The 27,199-nt window shown below is 39.1% G+C and overlaps 1 protein-coding gene across 1 annotated transcript in view; it reads right to left on the reverse strand.

Annotated features, from left to right (window-relative positions):
• Nucleotides 1-640: 640 nt before the first annotated feature.
• rtn4r (reticulon 4 receptor) overlaps nucleotides 641-27,199 on the reverse strand; it is a 46,065-nt gene continuing 19,506 nt past the window's right edge. Inside the window, exon 2 of the mRNA XM_026187261.1 lies at nucleotides 641-2,726. Within this exon, the coding sequence (XP_026043046.1) occupies nucleotides 1,345-2,726 (1,382 nt within the window). The 3' untranslated portion in view covers nucleotides 641-1,344. The remainder of the gene's footprint in view (nucleotides 2,727-27,199) is intronic.

Here is a 27,199-nt window from a genome sequence, read left to right on the forward strand (position 1 = left end):
TAATATACAAAACTAGGTCTAATCATATTCTGAATTTTGTAAGCTGCCTGAAGCGAATCATTCAACATCATCATACTACATGTGCCGCAATCATTAAAGACTTGTAGATATACTGCATGCATGTATGTTAGATTATCCACTGATTTGTGTGATTTTTCAGAAAATCGTAGTTACATGGACACACTGTGGAACAACAGCGTAAAAATTAATTTCCATTGTAACTAATTTTTGAAAAAAACATTTCTTCATCATTATGAGAGCAAAGTCAAAATAAACGGGCCCATTACCTGAAAGAAATAAAGTGAAAGAAGTCTGAAAACTATGTCACTCACAGGATAATTTTGCTGTTGCTCTAGCAGGTTCTCTTCGGACTGTGTGGAGCATCACAATGCTGAAACTTTGAAGAAGCTGAGCAAAAAACAACCACAACCTGGTTGAATAAAATTTTCAGTTGACTCTTTTTTTTTTCCTTTTTTTTTTTTGATAAGAATTGTACCCTTCCAACATCTATAATAAATAGAGAAAATCTTTCTCTTTTTTTTTCTCAAATGATAGCGTAAAACTTAGACTTCAGATCTAGAAAAATTGGATAGAATGTAATTGTCCTCTATAATTAAAAGCACCACACAATAACAACATCTAAGAAATAAGAACTTTTATTCATAATATATTCATACTTGTACACAAGTAAAATAAAATGCATATCTATGGTTCCATTGCAATCTCCATGAACAAACTGATAGCATTGTTGTTGTTTTTTTGGTAAATGCTATCCATTATCCTTTCTGTCATGAAAATATAACTAAAATCAGGGGAGGCAAAACATTTTTTTTTTATAAACATAAAAAACCAAAACATTACCCAACAAATGCATGACTTTGAATAAATAATGGGGAGAGATTGTTTATCTTCATGAAACAGACCAAACATTCTTTGTGTGCTTTCTGTCTCTGATTTCCTGTACGAGTGTTCTTCTTCTTATGTTTTTTCGTCTTTTTTTTTTTTTTCGTCTTCCAGTGGTCTGTCTAAGCAGTAAAAGCTTTTGAGAGGGAAAGGGAGGAGTCTCCAAAGTGTAGCTTAGACACAGTACAGTTGAGTACATAGAGAACAAACAATTTTGGGCACCAATTCATTATTTACATTAGATCTGTAGTGTTCTGTAAAGGCATCCATTTTGTTAAATGTACTCTAACGTCTTCATTATTGTTTTTCCTCAGCAATGTTGGGTCAAAGTGACTCCTCTCCTTTTAGTCACTGCCAGCCTTAGATGCCACTGCATCTTCTGTATCATTGTCATGAGCATCAACATTCTTGAGTCCAGTGTTCTGAGGGAAAGCGGGAGTCCTAAGACATGGCTAGAGATATCCAGGTCATGGGAATGAAGAGAAAGTGCAGCACTTGCAAATTAGAACCCCGACCTTTGATGCAGTGGGTGTCTGATTTTGGCTTTTTGGAACACTTCTTTTTCTTTTTGTTTGATGCTGTGGATGATTCCAGGTTGTCTATAAGGTCAGGGTTTAAGTTTTCCAAAGACCTTTCCAGGGTGTTCGACAAGGTTCCTAGTGGTCCATCATTCTGCTTGTTTTGGGTCTCATTTTTTGTTCTTTCTGGATCCTTATATTTAGTTTTGGACATGTTCTCCTTTTCCTTAAGGGGGTTGTTAGTGATTTGGCGACTCTTTCCAGACAGGATAGAGGACTTGTCATTATCTCCAAGGCAACACCTGGGGATGGTGTCCCCCACAGGGCTTTCAGTGGAAAGGAATTTTCCAGACTGTGGCTTGGAGCTAAAGAGATTGGTCTGGATTTGAGGTGTTTCCACACATCCCTCCAAATCTTGGCTTTTCAGTCGTTTAAGGTCCTTTCCCGCCAGGAACTCGGGGACATTGCACTCCAACTCAGAGCTGGAACCTTTGAAACGTTTGAACCAGTCCCACAAGCTTCTGGCCCGACAATCACAAATCCACTGATTCCCATTTAAACGCAAATACTGGAGAGAAACCAGTGGGTCCATGGTCTCCCCTGTCAAGACGGTAAGATTGTTGAAGAACAAGAACAAGGATTTCAGCTTACCGAGGTCATTAAAAGCCCTGGGTTGGACATAAATAACCCGGTTTTGGTGTAGCAGCAGCCGGTCCAGATTGATTAACCCTCGAAACATGTTGTCTGTTACTATCTTGATCTTGTTATTGTGCAGGTGGAGATAGGTGAGGTTACCAAGATCCAGAAAAGTGTCATCATGCAGGGTTAGAATGTTATTGTCCTGCAGATAAAGGTACTGTAGAGAGAACATTCCTCGGAAAACCCCAACAGGGAGCTCTGACAGGCCACACCTGTGCAGGTGAAGGGTATGCAGCTTAGTTAAGCCCCGGAAGGCTGTTGGGCTGATGGTGCGGAGGTTGCTGTTGTCTCCAATGTCCAGTTCCTCCAGTTTTTCTAAGCCATAAAAGGCTCCAGCCTCAATGTAGCTGATGTTGTTGGAGTACAGCCAGAGAACAGTAAGATTATGGCAAGAACTGAAACTGGTGGACCGTACCACCGTCAGCTTGTTGCTCTGGAGAAATATTCGTTGGCTCCGTGCTGGGATCTCAGTAGGGATGGTAAACAGTCCTTGTTGTTGGCAAGCCACAGTGGGCCTGGGTTCTCTGTAGCACACACACTTGGCAGGGCAGCTGTCAGTCTGAGGCACAAGGTTCAGCCACATCACTAGAAAAAGGAGTCGCCCCCCTAAGGAGACAGAAAATCATCAGTAGATTAGTAATTAACGTAGGCAGAAAGATTTACTAAAATAGGTAAAAACAAATGTCTCCAGGTCAGGTTGTAACACACAAAAACCCTTGAATCAATAAGTAGATTTCAATCACACAGCAAATGTAGAAACAAGCCTGATGCAGAGCAATGAAAATTGTGGCTGAAACAGTTGTGAAGTTTCTACTTGATAATGTTGTGTTTTGTGACAGGATGTTACTGTATAAGCAAAATAAGACTCCACCAGTTAATGTGACAGTGCACACCAGCAAATTACAAAACAGACAAATTCCAAAATATTTAATTGCATGAAGTATAATATTCAGCACATTACTACAGAATACCTAATCCTCTTCGTAACAGAGATTCAGCATGAAATTCAACAGTCATGTTATTTGGATCTGGGGACACATTGCTTCCCTGATGACTCTGATGACTTAAAGACCTAAGCAGCTGAAGAAGTCTCATTTAAAACTGAGTGGGTGTGTTTTGTATGGAATTAGCTTGCTCTAATAGGGGGGGACACAACTAAAGATGTTTTGATCGTCTAGAAACTGACATTTAATGTGAAGATTGCAAAGAAGCTTTCATGCCAGGGATTGATGCCAAGGGCCATTGTGGAAATGGGCTACAGGACATATTATATGACACACCACGAGGTTTGTAAAAATCCATGTTTAAAGTAATGCATATTCATGACGCCACTGTTAGCATGAACTTGTTAAACACGACAATGACTGAAGTGGGCTCAATCATGTAAACAATGACTTTTGACATTATTTTGTTGTAGGAACAGCTGAGGTAAAAATAAAGTATCTATTGGGGCTGATATATCTTCACGTAGCGATAAAGGTGTCAAAGTGTCAGAGCATGTCTAGTATCATCATGTAATGGCAGGTACTCCTTTAAATCTCTGAATCCTCTTCAGCTCCTGTTCTTACTGAGGATTTCCAATCTCTGCTCTCATGCACATGTGAGGAATCCCAGGTTTGCAGGCATGACAGGTAGTGAGCCTCTGGAAAATGCATGAGCCTTAGTCAGCCCTCCCTCCAGCCTCACTCTCCCTCTTCTCATTCCCTTGCAATGTGTTGTGGTGCAGCTCATCTCTGGACCTTGTTAAACGGAGCTCTGGTGTGGCCTGACAGCAGCCCTCTGCTGCACTTTCCTTGCAATCTCCCTGCTCAGCCGTCAGACTGCCACCGGAAAGCTGTCAAGGCTTTCCACTCTTTCTGCATCGCAGCACTTTTCCCTCAGCACTGCCTAACAATAGCAATATTTTATCGCACGGCACGCTTCGTGTATCTCCTATGCCGTCTTCATTTTTTTCCCTCTCTCTGCTGTCTATTCATTAACAGGCTATTTCCACCCACGCATTGCATGTCAAAGCCTGGGCTTCTCAGCTCTCTGCATAATGTCTTGTCTTTGTTAGCATCTGTTGAAAGATAGCATATGCCACACAATGTCATGAACTCCAAAATGCATCTTCACTGGATCAGACCAATTACACTATAACCAGAAATCTGACAGTCATAGCATCCTGGCAGTTTTGTATTATGTTACACTTTCATAATCAAGTATTTGATGTCATAGTGTCAGACCTTTCACCTTTCACTCTACAGAGAGTCATACACAATAATCTGAAACGTTACATAAAAAAGTATGCTTTGGAGCTGTCCTGATGTTGTTGTTGAGTTCAAGTTGTGGAGTTGTTGACACAAAATACAACAAGGTTATGGTGAAAAATCCATTCCTTATCAGCTTCTGCCAGCTTTGGTTTCAACTCTTAATCTTCTACTATCTCTTTTGTCAAAACATGGCTCAGAGCACAGCTTTCCCGCTTTCATACCCTGCCAGTAGCCTCTTTTCTAAGAGCTATATTATTGCACAATAGCAACCTTCTAGTCTGTTTAGGCGCGGACAAACTTCTTTGTTTTCTCTTGAGAGACACCCGAGTCAAGTACATCATTTCACCTTCTCTCTCTCCAAGACCAGCACCTCTATTTACATTTTCATTATTGGGGTGATCCATGTATTCTACAAAAACTAGTCTTGCAGTGTCTGTTTCACTGGCTGCTATTCTGTAGGTGAAAGTATCACTTTATTCACCCATCTTTTTGAATGGCAGTCTTTAAAACCTGGACTGAAACGTACTAAGAAATGCAAAAAATATGTCAAGCTTTTTATTGTTTGAATTTCAGGATTGTGATAAAAGAAAAAACAAATCAATATTCTGAGAAAGTAAATCGTGAAAACAGTCAGTGTTGTAGATAAACAATATCAGCAGCCAACTCCCATCCAAAAATACTGGTATCAGTACCCTAGTAGTAGCTAGAGGATACAATACTGGAATGCAAAAACAGAGAGTTGTCAGCAAGAGAGGTATGAGTGGGTGCAGACTGCTTTGTTTACTTATTGTATGAGTGAGAAGTCACTTAGCCAGTCTTCTCACTCATTTTCATGTGCCTCTGGCATGTTTGGAGTTGGTGCTCCTTTGTCTTAAAATACAACATACATTTAAATGCTCTCGACCTTCCAAGGAACACAGAGGGCATACTGGGACAGCAAATTCAGAGTGCTTCAGATTCATCACGGTGGCTTTGCTTTGAAGGGCTGGGGATTGGGCGGGGACAGCTAACATGACAGTCTTATCCCCTTGGCCCAGAGTGAAAGTGATGTCTCTGTCAAAGATGAATCACAGTAGTTCTCCAGAGGGACCTCCTGGCCTCCTTCTGAAATTATACATTATTGTGTTTTGAAAGGTAAGAGAAGAAGAGAAGAAGAACTGTATATGAGAGCAATGGTCCCTGACTGAAAGGTCATGTATTCTCCATGAATCCCTCTTTGTATGCATATTTTTCTTATATCAATGTGAAGAGAAACTGTGGATGATACTACTAGACCTCTTTCCTAAAAATTATAGTAGGGTTATGTTCACATAAAATAAACTGCTTCCATAATCAAATAACTGATGTCATTAGAGTGGGATTAGAGTCAGAGGTTTCACCATTTACTCTGCAAAATGTACGCTGCTGATTTAAGAGTTTATATTATTGAATGCAGATTTTTTTCACGGATACATTTTCCCAATTAAATTCTCACTTCCAAATACATTGACAATGTTTGACAAACACGTTCTTGCTTTCGTACTGTATCTCTGTCTTAAGCCACATGGTAAAAATGATGAAGAAGCTTTAAAGATGTGGTTAATGTTGTGAAAGGGTGTATATATTAACCTGAACCATGATATTTTCCTAAATCTAACCAAGTAGTTTTGATGTCTGTGCCTAGTAAAACCCTGATCTGGGAGAAAGTTCTGCATTTTTACTGATGCCGCCACCATCCCCTTTTCTTCTGAATACAGAATTTGTCTGTCTTTATAATGGGAACCGCTACCTTTCTGGCAGAAAGTCATACTGCTGCAGGGAGAAAATATGTTACCCTTAAAAGGTAACTGAAAATGCAGTTTTGCTGTATGGAAACATATTTTTTAGGATACCGGGTTGATATGACAGTTGCATGAAGTCCAATTTTAGCAAAGCCTATGCAACTAGAAATGACAATCTGAGCTATAGAGTAATATAGGGCAATAACTTGAGGCACTGCCTACTCACAAATCACAAACAGAAAACTGTTATGAAAAGTGAAAACATAGATATGAAACTATATTGTACCACTAAGAAAACATTCCAAATTCATTATTTCTTTTTTAAAGACAAAACTACTTTGATGCTGTTTATGCGTATATTTGTTTTCCCTCTGTCATTTAAAGTGTATCTTGACTTTTGGAACTCTACTGTATCAACTTTTTGTGTAAGTGTTATGACACCACGTCTTTCTGTGTTAATTTATCCTCAGGGGTTGACTATTTTTGCTCTGTGTTCCCTTCCTTCTGGTATTAATTACAAAGCAATATGACAGCTCTGTCTACTAAATTTCTTTCTTAAATACATTTGTTTGAGATTTATCATAAATGTTTGTAATCAACATATCTTTGCCCTTTATTTTATTGCCTTCCTCTTGTTATTCTTTTTTTCCAGGCAGCAAATCATTTATTTATGATTCGATAGACGCTATAACCATCTTAATCTTCTAACATGGCTAAAGCTGTGAAAGATTTTATTGTAACACAAATCATTATGATTTCCTGATAGCTGATACTGTTGTCATTGGCCCTTTCATATTCACATTCAATTTATTGCCATTTACCCCAGTGTATCATGGAATAAGTGGTTTCTGTTTTAATCTATTATTATTATTATTATTATTATTATTATTATTATTATTATTATTATCATCATCACTATTAACTATTTTACATAAATAACGTAACTTGACATGATTTGATAGTTTAAACCAATGTACAGCACACTGGTATGAATGTGAAGAACCTGAACAAACGTTTATATGAAGAAACTAATTACATTTCTCTCTGTAAAGCTTCTCTTTTTGTCTGTTTAAACTTTGGATACATTCTAAAACTTTCATTGCTGTAGAGATTTTTACAAAATAATGCTTTAGGAAAAGCAAGAATTACAGGGTAGCCTATAGTCCCTCGGTCATGACAGAACCGGAGGATATTCCATTTAAGTTTGCTTTGAACCTTTTTTCCTTCATAAGCCTGTGAAAAGTTTTATTAAGGAGAAGAAATGGTCTTCACTTTCAAGAGCTTCACGGAATTGCAGAGGAATTGGTTGGAAGGGCATATTCATATGGAAAAAAGTTATGATCTGAAGTCCACATTGACCTTTTTAATGCTACTATAATCACTCTGTCACTGAAAGTATAGTTTTCAAAAGAGACACTTTTCATCTGTTACTCGATTTTCATTGGTGTTAGTCTTACTTGTAAGTCAAGTTCTTCACTTATATATTCCAAAAGTTTTTTTTTTTCACATAACCTGCAGTAAATAGTATAACATTTACTTTTAAAGTTTTGTAAAAGGCAATTTAGTATTTATTATTGAAAAACTTTTTCTTTCTTTCTGCATCCGGATGTGGACCTGTTTCAATTTCAACCAATCTCCCAGAAGAATGTCCACAAAAACTCAAAACAAATACACAAAGACAGATTTGTGCTTGTCCTTACAATATTGATGAACCAGATGCTATAATCTTAAATAAAGATGCACACATCAGATCAAACAGGTTATTTAGGGCACTATGGACCAGAGACTTCAGCTGGAGTCTCTCAGCTAACCATAGTGTTGCTGGGGCACCAGTGGCAGCTTTAGCAACCAGATGAGCACACAATTAGAAGACGAACATGGGGACAGATGAGGTCCTGTTTGACACACATCTGACACAGCACTTGCCCAAACAGATGGCTCATGAATAACTGAAGGAACCGGAGGTCGGCAGGCAGAGGAAAAAACTGAGCCAGCCAATGGTGTGTGTATGTAAAAAGGTGGGCCTGCATAGATTTGCATGCATATGCATTTACATACATTCTTTTATTGCCTGGAGAAATTTAAAATAAATGGCAATGCATCATGCACTGAATACTTCTGACTAAACCTAACTGTGGTAGACAAATAGGTGGTCATGTCAAACCACTGAGAAATGGCAGCAGTAACAAAAGGCAGTGGGCTGGCAAGATCCTGACAGTTAGAGACTGAGCTTGCAATCAGAGGGCCGTCGGATCGAATCCCTGCTTGACTGGCAAGCAAGTGGAAGGGAAAGTGGAGGTGAAGAGTTCTCCCTTTCAACAACTGCCATCAAATTACCATCGACCCTTCAATGATGCACTGACCTCATAGCTGCTCAAATTGTCACTCAACAGGATATCATTCGAGACTGTGTTAGGCTCAACATTTGCAAACTGTTAGCGCTGTATACCGCTGTGGAAGTAAATTGATAAATAAAAATACTCAACTAAAAATGTGCACACGTACTATAACAATAAATATTTTCAAGCATTTCTTTTTTACTTCTATTTTTATTTAATGCTTTTTTGTACTTCAAATGCCAAGAACATTTTACATATAACAAAACTATAACATCAGCTTATGCAACAAAATGTAATACTATAAGAGGGCATGACTTAATGTTTCCTTGAGAGCCATAAAAACATTATTCAGTTCTTTTTAAGCAGTGCTGTGTTCAATTGCAGATAAATACTGAATAGTCAATGACATGTTCAATTGGTGGCATGTCCCCTAGTATATGATGGATAATTCTTGCATCAGTGATTGTGCAACTCTACAGTGCTTCTGCAACTATCAGTCAGTTTATCTACTAAATGGTACTGCCTTTTCTTCCAAGTTGCATTAATGATAGCTAAGATAGAGTTAGATATGCTTGAATGCCACTAAAATGAAATATTTGTGAAGTGGTGGCAAAGTGCCATTGGATTAAGGGGCAGAAATGGCATATTCCTCACAACTCTATTGTATGTTGGCAGCAAACCAAGTGGCCTTCAGTGCTTCTACAACTCACTATGAAATGTTCCATCGAAGGCGTTAGGAGTCAAGTCTACCCGTGAGGTTTTGCAGAATGGCTCAAATTCAGCTTTATACCCACCCCCACATGTCACAGACATGGACAATTTTCTTGTGTGAAACCATGCAAAATGCGTAATTCAAGTAATGTTAACTGAAAATAATGCTGGCAGTGTGCGTGTTTGTGTGTGTGTGGTGGGGTTGGCTTTGGGGGACTCAAGGAGTTCAGATGCACTCCTTGAGCCACAGAAGACCAAAAATTCAGAATGGCCTACTTTAGGGTTTGTGCCATGCAGACTGCCAGTAGTGCAGTTTTTTGCTTAACAGAGTGTATGAGGCTTTACCTTATCTGCACATAGCTGGAAAGAAAATAAATGAGGGTAGCAGCTACAGTACATGCCCCATGTGCCTAGATGTTGTTTTGCTCTGAGCTAGACTTTAGCGCAGGTGTTAACAACATTTACAATGCATTCTTTTTGGGGGGTTTAAACAGAGCAGACATGAAGGACCTGAGAGGATTAATGTGAAAATCCTTTCTGCAATGAAATTCAAAACAATGGTTAAACAACAGTTTAGAGCCAAACTAATAAAACAATGAGTGCAGTGTTTGTTTAATTGCATTTGTCAGTAATTTTTAATATTTTTTTATCATTAATGGGTGTTAGGTTAGGCTACTCTTAAATGCATCTAATCATGAATGGATGGATGGATGTTTCCTAAGGTTTGCCACTATGATTTAGAAAGTACTTTGCATGGTCCAAACTGTGTTTGTTTTGATTTTTGTATTTAATTGTTTGCAATGTAACCAGTTCTATTTATTGAGTCATAGATGTTTCACATTAAATAAGTTATGTTGTTTCCAGAGTGTCTATTGTGGACGCACATCATGTTGAATGCAATAAAATATTTACCACTCCAAAAAAACAAGTCATGGTCCTGCATGTGTAAGTTGATGGAGACTGCTACAATCACATTTAATGTATTGCCGTGGCATGAAAATAACGTATCACTAGTAATATTGTTCTCAATTATTTGAAAAGGATAACAGCCCATGCAAACGAAAGCTTCAGATAATGACACCATCACACATTAAGTGTTAAAAACAAAAAGTTTCTGCTCTGCTCTGAAAGTGTCAAAGCAGTGACAGCCCCCACAGGCGACCCTATATATTGCTGCATCTAAAGATGATGAAACACAGTTTGGTCGAGCTGAGAACATGCGGTAATAAGTGGTTGCACAGCTTGATGTCATTGTAGCCTGTCTTTGCTGTGGGCAAATTTGAGCTTTCAAAGAATAGTATACTGTGTTTAGCAGGGCTGGAAGTAAAGTGGGTGCAAACATTAACCACTCAACATTTTTCTGATGGCTTCATTACTACAAAATTCCTATGTTTGGCAGATGCCCTCTTATACAAGCAATGATTGTGCTTGTTGAAGAGAAACAAGCTCTAGATAAATTGTTGCATTTGTGTGAGTTACAATTGGGGGGAAATGCACCAAACAAGCGCTTAATCTTTGCCCAGTCTAGACAAAACAAACGTCATTCTGTGAGTAATCCATGTAGTTGTTTGGGAGAATTGCTTTGAAGAAATGAGTAGCTGTAGGGAAAACTAGCAAGGAATTCAGAATTCCTACCACCTTGTTGTTTTTGTTCTTGAGACAGGCGCTCAACTTAACCTTGCAAAACCCTTGCATCAATGATCGAAAAATTGCAAGCATATACATTAGTCACTCTGAGGTAATTCATTGGTGGGTGTACAGCAGAGACTGGTATTTTCAGTTGGCAGATTTCTCATTCATGTGAAAATGCAATGAATGACACAGGTATTTCAATGCCTAGGGGTGATAGGTAGAGAAAATGAGGCTGAAAATACTTCTGAAGACAAACCATTATTGACACCCCTTTTTACTGCCATAATGTGTTATCTAACCTTCTTCAGTCTTCTCCACTTTTGCAATATTGCACTCTGCTATACTGGCCTGCTGACTATGCAGGCTGGTTGCAAATGTGTCCTCTTCAATCACCTCGCACTGAAACTAGGAAAGAAGAAAGGCCCGTGTAGGAGCCATTTTTGGGTTGATACCTTATGTATGCTGCTAGAGGTCACCTTTTGGGTTTTTTGGTATGGTGTGTTTATGTGTAGGTATTTAAGGTAGACACATGTAATTAACACCAGGTGTTTTTGTTTGGGAGGAAGCAAACTGTTTGTAACTGCTGCGCTGTTATGTTAAAATGGTGTTGGAATAAAGATTCTAAAGGTCAAGATAAGTACAGCTGGAGTTATTGGGCTGTACCAGTGATATCGCATCACCCCCGCCAACAAACACCTCAGTGGCTTCAAGCGTAGGCTTATCCTCTACAGCCTGCTTGAACTACAGACCATCTCACACTGGTCGCAACACCTGTCAAGATGTTGATATTTCACAATCCATTAGTCATCACTACATTGCAACATCATTACATGACTAATCAGTACGAATTCCTCAGACATCTAAATACCAATCAAAGAACTTTGTGATAGTTCCCCATCACACTAGTTGTCTCCAGGACTAGATCTCCCTATTAAGACATACACAAATGCGCAGAAGATTTGAGCAAACAATTGCTAGTAACCACATGTAAAATGTGTTTTTAGCAGATTAAAAAAGTTAATCACAACAGTGATATGTCAGGCACTCAAGCTGAAATGGTACACTGTCCTGCCCCCTTTACATGTGTACTAGTATTTTGAGTTCTGGGTTCTGGTTTCTTATTTGGTAATTTCAGATTGTTTTCATTATTGCTGATGTCCGAATAATGTTAGTTTAAGTTTTGATTTCCCATGATGCCAATTCCATGGATATTACAGTACTTTGAGTTTTTTCTTGTTACTTTAAAAATCTGTTTACTGCCTCTGTGTTCTTTTGTATCATGTTTAATGTGTGCTCTTTGAGCTCTATCTTTATTACTTCATTTTCTATTTGGTTTCATTGTGGGTGGCAAATGGGGTGGCTGTAGCTCAGGTGGCAGAGCGGATCAACCACTAACCAGAAGGTCGGTGGTTCGATCTGCTCCAGTGGCTGCTCCAGTCTGCATGCCAAATATCCTTGGGCAAGATACTAAGCCCATGTTGCTCTCCGATGCATCCATCGGAGTGTGAATGTGTATGAATGTTAGATACTTAGCACTTAAGCTTAGAAGTGCTTGTGCTATTCTTTGTCTTTTTTGGTTACTGTTAATTTCATGTTTTGTTAAGTCTTTTTGGTACTTTTGTCAGCTACTAAAAAATGCTTTGCTTTTTGTTACATGTGCCCTACACTCCACTAGTGGTGACATAATTAAACTGAAAACTATCGATATCTAATGAAAACATTTGTCTATAAACAGCTGATTTACTTCACTTCATTCATTTTGAGGCAGGGGTATCTTCTAGTCTCATCTGTTAGAGATGCTTTACTGAAGCCTCAGAAATGGTACTGGAGGCAGAGTTCTAGATTTTGAAGTAATATAAATCATTTTTGTATAACAATGTGAAGAATTTCTTGTTGTTATGCTCCCAGAGAATATGATTACTGAGTTTTGATTTTGTTTTCCCCCTTCGAGCCTTTTTTTTCCTCGGCAAATTCAAATAGTTTGTCTGCAAGTTATCTGTTTTTTGTTAAGTTTCACTTCTCTCATCAGCAATGTTTTTAGTCACAGTAGGCGGCTCTAGGAACATGGTAGAGCATTTAGCAGCTTAAGAGACAGATTTTTCCCTTAGGCGCTGGTGAAGAGCAAAAGGCAGATAAAAGGAGAATAATAACTGGAGCAGTCAATAGATAGCCAGGCAAATAATTTGCGAATAAGTTGAAGTCACACAAATGACTGCTAATGTTGTTGTTGAATATGTACAAATGTATTTTTAACAGCATGTTTACAATATCATCATTAGGTTTTCAATACATTAGTCTTTTTCATAAATTGTTTCCACTATGTTATAAAAATGAATGAATGCTTTTGTGTTTTAATATTTATTTTTTTATCAGTCATTATTCAAACACAGGGCAAACACAGAAGGACAAATACCTGCTCTCAGATCCACGCCTACAGCCAATTTAGAGTCACCAAATAAGCTGACAGCAGGTCCCTAGAACTGTGAGAGGAAAGCCACACGCAGGTACAGAACATGAAAAACCTACACAGGGCCCCAGCTGACCAGCATGTTTGAACCACAGCACAACAGTACGATTCAAAACAGTGTAAGTCGGGTGGTGTTGTTTTTCTCAGTAAAATCACAGACTGCTCAACAGACAAAATGATAGAGCTCGCTGTGATATCTGTCATACAGCGCAGCAGTTATCAAGCTGTCATCTGGCAACAAATTGTTTAGCTATATGACACACAAGAAAGTATACCTTTGAAAGAGATGAAAAGGCAATCATGCGGAATGTAAGATCCATGCCTTCTTAAAAAAGGTATGACATTTTAATAACATTTTAATGACATTTAATTGCCCTCTAGGAAAAGGAAATCAATGAGATCCCAAGAGGAAGAAGATGAATATGGGAGTTCCAGAAAATAAGATGAGGGGGGAAGCTAATGTCCAGTTTGCTGCATGATATAAAACACTGGGTTTGTGTAATTGTATGTAGGCATGTAATATTTATACTATTGACTCATACCGTAATGTCAGCAGGTTAACTGATTCCAATCATTTACAGCAGATCCAATCACTGCATGTGTTCTTTTAGGGTAGGAATTATGTATCCATTATCTCATGCACTTATTCTTTAGCTTGTTTTATTCCCTCTGTATGACTCATCAGACACACAGTAAAGGAACTACAGAGATGTCTGATGAGTCATAAGAAATCACAGGAAAATGAAAATGATGAAATACAAAAATTTTGTGGAAGACTGCAAGCATTAACTAATTCTGTCCAGCTTCCTTGTAGATCCATCTATTTTGGATGTGTAGGCAGCCCTGGAGGCATGTTGACCTGAAAAAGACAAACCTCTCCCTTCCTTTCATCTTCTGAGTCAGTTCCTGCAAGCAAATGTATTACGGCCAATATCATGAGGCCTACTTCTGCTGTTCTGCCCTGAAACAACAGCAGTGTTCTTAGCAATGTTTTGCACCTATCACATTGGATTTTTACCGGCCATTCTTTCAAAAATAGTGTTGTCAGAGGAATGCGCTGGAATCTAGTTGCGTAATGAAAACTATTGAAAACCCGGTAAATAATTGTGGAGGCAGCAATACTGTCTGTGAGCAGATGTAGGTGGATTTTGACATTTGTGAGGTATAGGATCTCATATCTTCCCCTGCCTCCGCATACATCTGATTCATTCTTCATCCTAGACCTTCCACTTAAACCCAAAGCATGTGAAAACTGGAGGTTTGAAGCAGAATTTGGCCAGCATCCGTCGATTCACCACTGACAGTATGTGCTGAGGCAAAGCAGATGGTAGAAAACTCACTGTGCTTAAAAGAAAAATGACAACCGCTGGCAATTTACTTGAAAATGGAATACAAATGGAGTGGAGTTGCAGGCCTTTATGAAAATAAGAGGTGAATAATAAAACCACATTTGTTTGCATATGAACAGAATGACTTAAAAGGGGCATTCTCTAATAAATTCTTAGTGTTTCATTTCAAAGTGAATATTTTGCTTGTGAGAATGCAAAATAGACAGAAAGGATAAGTAAGCCTTTCAAACTTTCTGATGTAAATGTCATAACACAAAACACCGAGTTAGCCATCTTATTGTTCTGAAACAGAGCAGATATTTGTTGATTCTAGGATCTCAACTTCTGCAAAGGCCTTCATCTAGAATCTTCTTTAGTTTCAATGAGTAGGAAAGAATGGGATACTGGGCCTTTCCTACAGATATTTTTTAGGGACATGTTTTCCTAACCTCGACCCCTAAAAACAAAAAGAAATGGCTGAAGCCTGGTTCGTTTAATAAGCGCACTTCACAGAGCGTCTTAAAGCAAGCACTCGCTCCTTTGGAATAATGAAAGGGGAAAGAGATGTGCATTATTTACCACCCGCCTCAGTACCGCCGCACCCTGCGTAGACAAAGTGGCCTAGTGCAGGAAAATGGATTTTCCTGCAGGGGAGCTCAGATAAGAAATATACGGGGAAGGAAGAACAGAAAACAAAAAAAGGGGTGAAAACAGAGAGACATTAGCCAAACCCAGAATCAGTTAAATTTCTTCACATCAACCTGTCTACTATCTCCACCTCATCCTCCCTGTTGGCCTGATAAGGGCAGTTCTTTACATCAGAGGCCTCCACGGATCAGTAACCTTTTTTACTGAAAAGGTCGAGCATTGGCCCAAAGCTCAGTTCATGCTGGGAAGTCATCATCCCTGCTCTTTATCTCCCAGGTGAGGGATGATCCAAGGCTGAGTGCCATGTCAGAATGCCCCCAATACGCCCTCTAACCTCTTCAATTCCTGGGCTGCTCCCAGAGATAGAGAGAGGAAGTGTAAACTTGGTTATATGCGCACAAGTTTGCATCACATCACACTATCCAATAAGACCAGACTGGCAGACCACTAGTGGCTCAGTGATGCTGCAGTGTCCGAGCAATGGGTTGGTCAGCCTACACCCCTCCCTTCTGAACAAAACAGTCACGAGTTGAGAAGAGGGGATAAACACACCAGCATATGGCGGCCACCTGAAACCTTAGCTTGCCTCCCAGAATCCAAAAACCTAAAGCAATTTGCACACATCACTTAACCGGATTCCAACACAGGTGTGTATGTGTGTGTATCTGTTTATATGAAATTGCATCCAAGTATTTGTGTGTATTGTTGTTGCTGTCACAGTTCCAAAATAACTGTAACACTGTAAATGATGCGCTGGCGCAATTTGCGTGTCACTGTAGTGTGGGATGACCCAACTGACAAGACTTCCTGCTTTGCTGCCTGGGTAATGAGTCATTCCAGCCCTGGAGAAAAACAATCTGGTATTTTTAAACTGCATCCTTCAGCTGTTCCTTTCTCCCTCGAGCTCCATCTTGTAAGCTCTCAGTGGCTTGTAATACGAATGCCATTTGTAGTTCTTGTGCTAATGGGCCTGATATGTCTGAATAATAGAAATGCATTGCAGACCTTTTAATGGTACTCTTGGTTCATCCATGCCCCAACAATTCTGATTTAATGCTCTACACAATGCAGCAAAATGTGAGATTACCATTTAATCAGTAGTCCAGTGCTATTAGCGTTTTTTCAGGTTATAACACTCCAGCGTTTAGAATGTTAAAAGCGAGGCAAACACTATGTGTTACATAAATTTTAGAAAGTATGCTAGTCTCAGTTTTAGAATCACACAGCACCGAAATATAAGAATATGAGTTTGAGGGAGCTGTTGGATAAAATAAAAGTGAGTTGGCCAATACGTCCCAAAATTAAACAGTGCACAAATATTTTGATTAGAATTAACTGATCTACCACTGCAAGAATACTACGAATGTTGAGTGTCTTTGAACGTAGCTGGTAAATTACTTTAGAAGTTGATTTTAGTGAGAAAAATGTTCATATTGTGTTATATTATGTGCCTGTTTTGTTGTGTTGAGATTTATCTGACTAATTGCATCACATTGTAAGTTTAGTAGGTTCAATTTGTATATATGCAAAACTCAAAAGCCACCTCAATCCCAGGTCTGTGTTTGTCTTATATAATCTCACACCATATAGCTTAACAGCTGACGCCTGCAAATTTACTTTAGTTTTTTGAGTCACTTCACCAAAGATGACAAACAATTATTAGTAAGTTGCTGCAAAACTCACTAAATACAACATGTTATCTTTACGGGAATTTGATGTGTGTGAAAATGAATTTCTTATGATCCGTGCGTTTTAAGGAGCTTGGAAATAAAAGCAACTGGACTAGTTTCTTCAAGATGTTTCACCTCCCTATCTGAGAAGCTTCTTCAGTTCTAAGTCTAAATGGTGGAGAGGCCCAGGTATTTAAGCCCTAGTGGGAGTTGTTGCTTAAGAGGGTCGTTGACCCACTATTGATCATGTGGCTTACCACATGAGCCAAGGTGTGAAAAAGAGTGTGGGTCATTATTAGCAGGGGTTTGGGGTGAAACCATTGTGAGACCGTGCCTCACCCTATCATGCGACTTGTTGAGATCAAGATGTGATAATGATGTACAAAAATGCACAGATACTTTAGCACAGTGTTTGTTATATCTTTTTATGTGTGTTGAAAGGCAGGAATATGAACTGCAGATGACTATAATTTACATACTGCATTCTTGCTTGTCATAGTCAAGGGTCACGAAAATGTTACAAAGTGCTGCCAGTGGTTCTTGGGCCACACTTTGAGAACTGTGGCTCTAAGTTGTTCTTTTGGCATTTCCACATCCCAGAATCTACTCCTAAGAAGCCATCAAGTCTCTTAAGTTAATCCTCGTTTCTATTTAACATTCTTTGATTGTTTGTGTTTACATACACGGCTTCTGTTCATGTTATGCAATTGTATTAGCTGGTAGTTTAGCATGCTGTTCACATATGCATGCTGCTGAACATGTGGCCCTGTTAGAAAAACAAGAAGGAAAAAGAGAAAGACAGACGGCGTTGGACAAAATACCGCTTGATCCCCCCTCATCTGAAAACCTCTAAAGTCGACTCTCCTACTGACTGCATTCTGCTTAGAGGAGCGCGGTGCCACATTACCTGAGCAGCCATCGCCTGACAGCAGGGATTTCAATCATTGTGCTTGGCTCATATCTGTATTTCCTCCTTCACCACCTCCCCCACATTCCCAATGCAGCCACCTGCCACTGTCATGCTAATTTACTAGTGCACACTGATGTGAGCACTCATGTTTTAGGGCTTTCTCATAGACACCATCATTGGCTGGCAATTAAAGTTTTGTGTAATTTAAAAAAGGAAATATGAATAGAAACAAGAACAACTTTGCACTCTCCTGAGGAAAATTTGACATGACAATGGAAGATGGTTATGCACATTTTCCAAAGAACATAATAGCTTTGAAACAAGTATGACAGAGAACAAAGAAAAGTACTGTAACTACATTCATCTTCACAGGTAGGCAGCGCATTTCTCCAGGGCATCTATAAATAGCAGCTGTGCAGCAACTGCAGTGGTTAACAATAGATTATGTTTGCGCTTTCACTTCTGCTGCAACTAAGGTAAATGACCTCCAGTGAAGCAGAGTAAACAGGAAAATAGATGCTCTGTGTTTTTTCTAAGAAAGAAATTATGAGATTGCCATTAGTCTGGCAAAATGCAAGAGCGCTGCAATGAATTGAACATATAAACACAAATCAACAAATCTTAATGTGTCAATGTTGGTTCTACGATTTTACACAAACTCAACTTAACCAAAATGCTAATCTTCATACACATTTACAACTTTCACAAAGCGGTTGGGGCTTTTAAAAACAAAGCACCATGGACTTTCAGAGCTCACTGGGAGCTTATGCAGTTTCCACATATCCATGTGAATAATAATAATAATAATAACAACTTTATTTATAAAGCGCTTTCAAACAAAGTGCTGTGCAACTATTTAAAACTAAAAAGATAAAAATAATAATAAAAGCGATACATAGCAATACAGGTAAAAGACACAATACAAGTTAAAAACAGTAAAAATTTAAAAACTAAAAGCCATAGAATTAAGACTTGTAAGATAAGGTGAACAAATGTGTCTTCAGCTTAGTTTTAAAAACTTCCACAGAGCATGCCTGCCTAACATCTTGAGGGAGGTTGTTCCACAGAAACGGGGCACGAAAAGAAAAAGCACGCTCTCCAGTTGTCTTTTTTCTGGCTCTAGGAACCTATAGAAGGCCAGAGTCCTGAGATTGGAGAGCACGGGATGGAACGTAAAGATGTAAAAGGTCGGAGAGGTATGAAGGTGCCAATCCGTTTAAAGCCTTGTAGGTGAGCAGCAGGACCTTAAAATCTGCTCGAACCTGACAAGGTAGCCAATGCAGAGATCTCAGAACAGGGCTAATGTGCTCAAATTTCCCAGTTCTTGTTAAAATGCGAGCAGCTGTATTTTGCACCATCTGTAGACCTCTAAAACTTTTCTTTGGTAGCCCAGAAAGAAGAGCATTACAATGTGAACATGACATGCTATGTGTGATTAATGCTATTACTGTCTATGCCAAGATAAGAGCTCAATTAGCTGTGTGGGCAAGGACCTTGACTCTATCTCCAATGACTAATCCCATGGTTTTAGTTATGATTAGCGAAAGCAGAGTTTTAATCTTTGCTTCACAGTGCCTGGCACTAGCCCAGACACAACTGATTTTTTTTTTTGTAAAAACGCACTCTGCGGTGAGTGACACGGTTTCAGCTGGCCTGACCATTTGTACGATAGGGCCTACAGGTTACATCACCCAATCCTGCCAATCACTGCCATTTGTGTGCTTTGGTAATATCAGTGGCAACAATCATTAGCAGGAAATGAATTAATCTGCCTTGGTAGTATTAAGGAAGTGCTGCTTCCTGAGAGTTACCATCCATACTAAACCCACTCATCCTCCCAGAGGGGAGTCCTGCATACGTGATTGAACTGGTGCTGGTTTCCTGTAAATGTATTTCTTGGTACAGCAGTATTGTCAAGGGAGATCATCTGAAGTATATAATCTCTAAAGAACTTTGGAATTGTCAAATAACTATAGATCCAACATTACTTTAGCACAAAGAAATTCCCAAGCCTCTCTTGAGTTTTCATCGGATGTTCAGCTCTTTAAGATTTCACTCAAAGACTTAAAAAATGTTGCTGTTTGATGTTTATAGACATATAAATATTTCTTAATACAATAAATAGGATAAACAAGTTAAAAAGCCTGCACTGTAAAGGAACCAAAAGAGAAAGTTGTATATAGCATATAATAAAGTGGTAATGTTTTTGTTTTTTTGTTGTTTTTTTTCAAATATGACACTGTGTAGAAGAAATTTGTGCAGCAAAACCCATTTTGCACAATGATGCACTTTGTAGAACTCACCCTCTGCAGGGGAAAACGTAGCACACCATCTGTTCCCCAATCCCTGGCAACAAACAAGAGACAGACCAACACAGCAGACAGACCAGCAGACACAGGCGGCCACCACTCCTGCATTAGCAAAGAATTGTGGGAAACAGGGAGGCTACTGCACAAATGCAGGGCAGCTAAACAGGGGATGAAAGCAGTCATCAGCTGTTAGAATTTGATCAGGAGGCCTGAGCTGACACTGCACATCAAGGAATGATGGAAATTGAGGCAGACACTGCAAAGGAGCTGCAGTGCAATAAGAGAGACTCTTCATAGCAAAGGAGCAGGAGAAAGGAAGCCAGTGGGATGTGGCAGGAGATGAGGGAGAGAACGAAAGATTGTAACCACTATGCAACGGAAAAGACCAAAGACAGACTATCCAAGCAGAGGAGAATAAGGGGGGAAACGCTAGAATGTCTGAAGACGCAGCCAGCAACAACAGAGATTTGACATTGCGTGTGGTCACACAGAAAGAAAGAGAGAAGGAAAGATTTGGGAATGCAATTCATTTTTAATCCAACATGCCAGACGTTCGAACAATGTCCCTCAATCAGAATACTAAGTGACGAACGTTAGTTTTGGATTAAGATTAATGTGGCTGGCTCACCACACACAAACCCACAAACAAACACACAAACAAACGTTCACGGGCTGTCACAAGCTTATTCTTCTGTGAAGCAAACACGTACGTGGTGCACACACACACAACATGAGGTGTTAAAGGATGGAAGAGAAAAGAAGAGACTCAAATGCCTAAATATGCTCTGGACATGTGAGAAAGGCTTAAGCTTGCCCCCTAGTGTTCATTCCACTCCCTTATGACATCTGAACAACACACTGGAAAGTATTAGAAAATTACAGCAAGATATTCGGTTTCTTAAACCCAATTAAAATACAATCTAAAAATATTCCTTTATTATTATTAATTTGTTTTAACAGATATTGTTTCAAGATGCTTATTTAACAAAGAAACATTCTTTTGTTTCGATTACTGTTTTGTGCCTTTTTCTTTCTTGGTTCAAGATGTACTGTAGTGGCAGCCACTGGAATTGTCTGCATATATGCATGCAGGCACACATGCCGTTACAATTCGACTCCAAGGTTCTGGATATTTTCTGTAACTGGATTTATGCATGTTAATAAATAATAAAGCTGTCTGTAATCAAAGCCATGAAGAAACTATGTGCGAAAGTGGGGAAAAAAAGGCTAAATATGGTGAGAAGTAGACAGTTTCATGACTAATGGTGTATACGCTTGTGGATCGACATCAAAGTCAGCACTACATTAATAGAAAGATTCATTATTTGAAAGATAAAAAAAGAATGCAATCCATTAATGAGACCTTCTTCCGCTCGTCTTTCGAAATTCTCCATTTTGTATTGCCAGCAGCAGATTTGATTTAATAAGGTGCAATGATTCAACACTGAAATGCCAGCACCAAGAAAGAAAACACACAAAACCATTCACACTGAACATGCTCCGACTACAGAAATGACATACTGTTGTTTAATAAAAACAAAATTAGATTGAGACACTGTAAGATTAATGTGACTCAACTACCATAAAACACTACATTAGAAATCACTGAAATATAATTGAACAAAATAGGCATCATATAACATATCAGCACAGCGCTGTGATAATCTCTAGCACGGATACAATTCTGCATTGCTCTTTGCCTCACTTCCTTACCTTGTTGCTCCTGTCACTTGTTTCAGAATGTCATAATTCTTCTGATTATTAATACATATGCCTTTGGGCCTAAATGGTGCAATCTTATTGTTATGTTACTCTGTGGTGTTTTTAATAGTTCTTCTTCCTTTTTCTCCCAAGGCTCTGCAGTCTGTGAATAAATACACTGGAAACTCTGACTGTTTATACTGGCTTCCAATCAAAACTCTTGTTTCACGAGGGCCAATTCTTGGTTTATGGCAGGAAACACCTACATGCAATAACAGCCTGTGTTAAAACAAGCTGCTTATTCCGGTTGTATAATTTCACAATTCAAATTCTACGATTCAGAGTTGTGTTAGGTTAAATGCCAAAATAAAAGAGATTATTTAAAATGACAAGAAAAGCAGTGCCACGAATACAGGAAGGAATGTGAGGTCTCTTTATAGTAACGGAAATACAAACCGAATGCTTTGGTAGCACATTGTAGCAAAATTCTTAATCAAGCCTGATCAAAAGTTGCTGATTGCTGCCTTGCTCCTTCAAGTTTTAGTCTTTTTGTTATCGAAGTATTTTCTGCATCACTTACTGGAATAAACTGGTTGTCTCAACTATAACTGTTTCACACTGTACGTGATACAAAAGGGAGAGAAAGCCACCAAAAGAAAAAAATGATACTCATATTAAAAAGCACTGCATTTAATGATTTTTCCACATTATTCCCTCTGTTTTTTTTTCTTTTCTTTTCTTTCCACTTGAGAGCTTGCGCCAGCCTAGAGATGGTTGGTTGACACAGAGCTGAACATGCAGGTTATGACTTATTTTCTGTACAACAGACGAGGCTGACCAGGATCTTATACGGACAAGATAAGCACCTGCCCTTTATAAGCGAAGTGGGCTATTACATGGGTTTGTACAATTTCCTCTGTAGAGGCCACTCTCTGATACAGCCGACAGAGCTTAAGAGTGAAAATGCAAAGCCATCACCTTATTGCAAGGAAAGAGAGACTTTGTGGATTACAGTTTTAATTTTTTTTTTCCTAAACTGAAGCACAAAGCAAGGATAAGCAAACAACAGCAGGAAATCCTCTTGTATATTTAAATGTAATATCAGGCCTGTTTGTGTTTGAAATAGCTTCTACTTTGGCTTTTTCATATGTGCATAGAAGAAGAAAGCAATTTCTATAAGAAGCTTGCTGTTCAGTGTAAGCTGACCAAGATATATTTTGCAGCAGAAAAGAGCCAAAAAGAAAAGAAGATGCCACATCAAAAGCAAATATCAGTGCAATCTTGTTACCTTAGCTAATGCTATTATTCAAACGCTAGTATCTCTTTTTCTGTCAGTGGTCTTGTACAGAGCACAGGACTATTTCTTATGGTTTCTACCTTATCCTCAAGACTATGTTCTCTTACAAAGAGAACTTGTCTGATGGGACATTACACTTAAATCAACGCTTTTAAGATCAGGGTTGAGGTCACCATTTGGATTCTGGTCTTTAAAAGAGTAAGACTAGACACACTCTGACACACTGAAGTCGATAAAGTATCTACTCATCAGCAGCGTGTGACAGTCTGAGAGATGAGACCACATCAATCATTTGAACTCGAATAGCCATTGTCCCTCCGTGGCTCAGATGAAACAGAGCAGAGACTGGCGGCTTCTTAAATAGGCACCAATGGAGCTAAGTGGAGAACATATCCATCTGTCTTATTTGAGGAGGTCAAGAGGTGTTAATGTTTGGGTTTTCCATTGCTACTGAAAACCAAAAATCAGCTGAATTCTGCCATTAACTCTTTTATTTCAGTTGGGTTTTTTTTCACTTATAAAAACCAATATCTGCTCATACCTTTGGGAAACAAATGTCACGTAGATGCCTGAATAATAAACGAAAGTAACAAAAGATCAGTTCACTTACCCCATCTCTGGGAACAGAACTATTGCTTTCCCTTTTTTTAAATCATGGCTTCTACAGTTGGTTAAAAAAAAAAAGAAAAGAAAGGGGGGAAAAAGCATGTGTGATGAACCCAAACCAGCTCTGGCAGTGAGCTCCCCAGGGCAGCATCATTGCAGGCAAGCAGCAGCTGTTGCGTTCTTGCACCTGTTGACTACGCATGTCAACCAAATCTGAATATGTGCCTGTGAGTGACGTAAAAGCCTGTCTTATGATGTTGGGAAACTCTGGAACTGTGTTGGTGGTGTGAACATATTTAGCCTGAGATATCATGCCATCTTCTGACTTACTTTCTTTTTCAGGGCCATATTTTGACATTTTCTATCCAACATCAAACCAAATAGTTAAGTACTGCCATTTGGATTCTGCTTGTTTTCCCCAAATAAGTCAAGTTAAATTTTGTCACACTGTAATCATTTCAAAAATACCATCCTTCTTTCACAGGCTGGATTTCTTTCTACAAAGCATTTTAATATGAAAGTTACAAGTAAACATAGTACAGTACTGCTGTTTTACTCAGTGCTTTAATGGGATGAGATGATGAGATGAGATAGCCTTTATTTGTCAGTTGCAGGTCTTTTGCCCCCAACCGAGATGACAGAACTTGCCGCCCGTACATACAATACACAAACATCACATTGGGGAGACAGGTCAAGCTAGGTAGCAAGGAAAAAAAAACATCGAAATGTGTAACACAGAAGGATAATACAGGAATGCACAGATATCAACACACCATAGCACAATAAACACGGACAGGCAACATGGGGAAGTGTTCCAGTGTGTACATCTGATCTGGGAGCGCTGCAATCTTCGACTGCGCCTCCAGCTGACCCGATGTCCACATCAGAGGGGAGGTAAGCGTTGGAGGTGGCGTTGGATCCGGGGTAGGGAGGGTGATGCGTCAGTGAGTGCTTATCAGTATCAGTATATGTATGTGTGTGCGTGTCCATAGTTCAGCTGAGACGGTGTCCTTCGCCCTGCCAGGCTGAGTAAACAGTCTTCCAGCCAACCCAGGTGGCCTTGCATGGAATGGGAAGGAACAGACTCAACACAGTCGTTATCAGGGAGTTTTTGTTCGGCTCCAGCCTTGAGCCCACAGCTGGAGCCGAAGGGGTAGCCGGATTATGATGGTAATTTTTCTTTTGCAACAACTCATGAGAATTTCAAAGCTGTTCTTTAACACTCTGACACTGGTCTCTCAATCTCCCGTTGGAGAACCCCGAGCTTCCCCATGATGTTATCAAACTTGCGTTCCGTGGTATTGTCATTCTTTTGCTCAGAGAGCCGATTCTGAGACCTCACAGTGAGCTGTTCTACGATGTAATCCAACTTTCGCTCAAAGGTGTTATTTTGAGCAGGCCTCTCCTTGATGTAACCCAATATACATTCAGAGGTGTTATTCTGAGTATTCACAGCAGCTGTAAGCATCTCCAAGGTCTTAACCATGCTGCTTTCAATGAGCCCGTTCTGAGAAGTCGTGCCTCGTCCCATCGTTTCAATCCCAGCGGGCAGCCTTGGGGGGGGTTGAACAGCCGGTTCCGCTGTCTTAATTCTCCGATAAGCCAGGGCCAAGCCAGCTCCGATCAGCAAGAACCCTGTTATCATGGTTCCGAATAGGTAGATATCTTCAGCGTCCTCGATCGACAGTCCCGCCAGGCACACGATCCTCTGCCACCCGTCCATCGTGTATCCGGCAGGGAAAGTACCTCCAGGGCACTCTCAGACTTCTCGTTGAGAAAAGGGTGTCAATAGCATTCAGAGACCAGTTGATCAAATCCATAATTCTCTTTAGGTTTTAGAAACAGACTGTGAGAGAGTGTTCCAGGGAGAAGTAATACAAATAACACGAGACTAGACAAGGACATAAGCAGGGAAGATAAGGGAGAGGAGAAAAAGTGCGTCCGCCTCCTCTGAGAGCCAAGAGAATACTTAATACTTAATGGGACTCCTCATCAGTGAGTCCTGAAAGGTGTGTCAAAAAGAAGTTAATCTTCTGAACATAAAGGTGCATTCCACTAATTTTGCTTTTACTAGAGCGTATTAGTCATTAGAACGCAATATAACAAATCATATACACTGAAGAATCGCTAAAGAAAGTGAAAGTAACTGATTGTTAACGAGGCAAATTATTAAATGTTACTGTTATCTTGTCTATGGAATTTGTGTGTATGCTTAACAATTTGATGTTGATTATCCTCCAGATGGGCATTTGATACCAAATTGAGAAACGACTCAGCGTGTCCAAACAGTTGAACTGGATTTGCTCCAAACTCTAAAGAAAACTGACAAATGTTGTCATCGGGATTATTTCTAGTTGGCTTTCAAAATACATTTGTTACAGGCTGAATTTGAGTAATTAGAAACATATGAACCATTATGAGCAATGGCACACTAATTATAAACAAATTTTTGAAGAGTCTACATCTTTCCTTAATAACAGAACTATATTTATATAGTTCAGCTTTTACCTGTTAATCGCCAAAAAGGACACCGTGGGCTCTACAAAAGTGTATATATTTTTTTTATTCATTTTGTCTGTTTAAAAAACAAAATTATGAAATAAAAAAATATGAATTACAAAATTATTATTATATGTATTAACATGTTACTATTAAAGATCGATGGCCAAAACTGCAGTTTATATAATAATATCATATAGAATGGCATCGACAGCTGAAAACAACTTTTTTATTTAAAACTTAAACAGCTATAAAAAGCGATAGGCTACAGCTATAGTGCTAGGTTAGAAGTTCCTTACTGTATATTTTACGTTTGCCAATTCTAGTGGGGGTTTTTTCAAGGTTTTTACTCTAAATATTGTGATGGGTGTTTTTGTTTTTGTTTTTGTTTTTGACCGAAATATTATAATATTGCTCTATTATCTATTATCCATTTTGGATTGGGGAAGAGTTCTTGTCTCAAGTGGGAGAAGAGTAGTATGGAAGACTGACACACTAAACATAAAGAAGAGCTGTCAGTTCATCATAGAAACATCATTTGACAGCTAACAGTTTACTGTTTTCTTTGCTTTGCTAACCTCACATTTGGTCACAGGCTGCTGTTAGTGACAGAAAGTATAAGATCATAGATACAAGCGTCAAAAATGAGCTTCCTCTGAAAGTGTCTGGGCTCAAACTTAGAGATAAGATAAGGAGTGCAGTCATCTAGAGACAGCTCTTTCAATGTTTTTCCACACATAAAGCTGTATTTCAATTTTCTTTAAAATCTCTTCCAAACAAGTTGCTTAAGTCTTTTTTAATTTCCACACCACATTTGGAATGAAACATTGCCTCATCAGAAGATAATTATTCAACACACTGTGTAGAGAACAGCTGCAAGACTGTAGTCTATGTCCCCGACATGGAAAACAGTCATTACAGCAGTTACTTGGAGTGTTTTTGTAGCACAT

The sequence above is a fragment of the Astatotilapia calliptera genome, chromosome 12, assembly GCF_900246225.1.
Source record: "Astatotilapia calliptera chromosome 12, fAstCal1.2, whole genome shotgun sequence".
NCBI lineage: Eukaryota > Metazoa > Chordata > Actinopteri > Cichliformes > Cichlidae > Astatotilapia > Astatotilapia calliptera.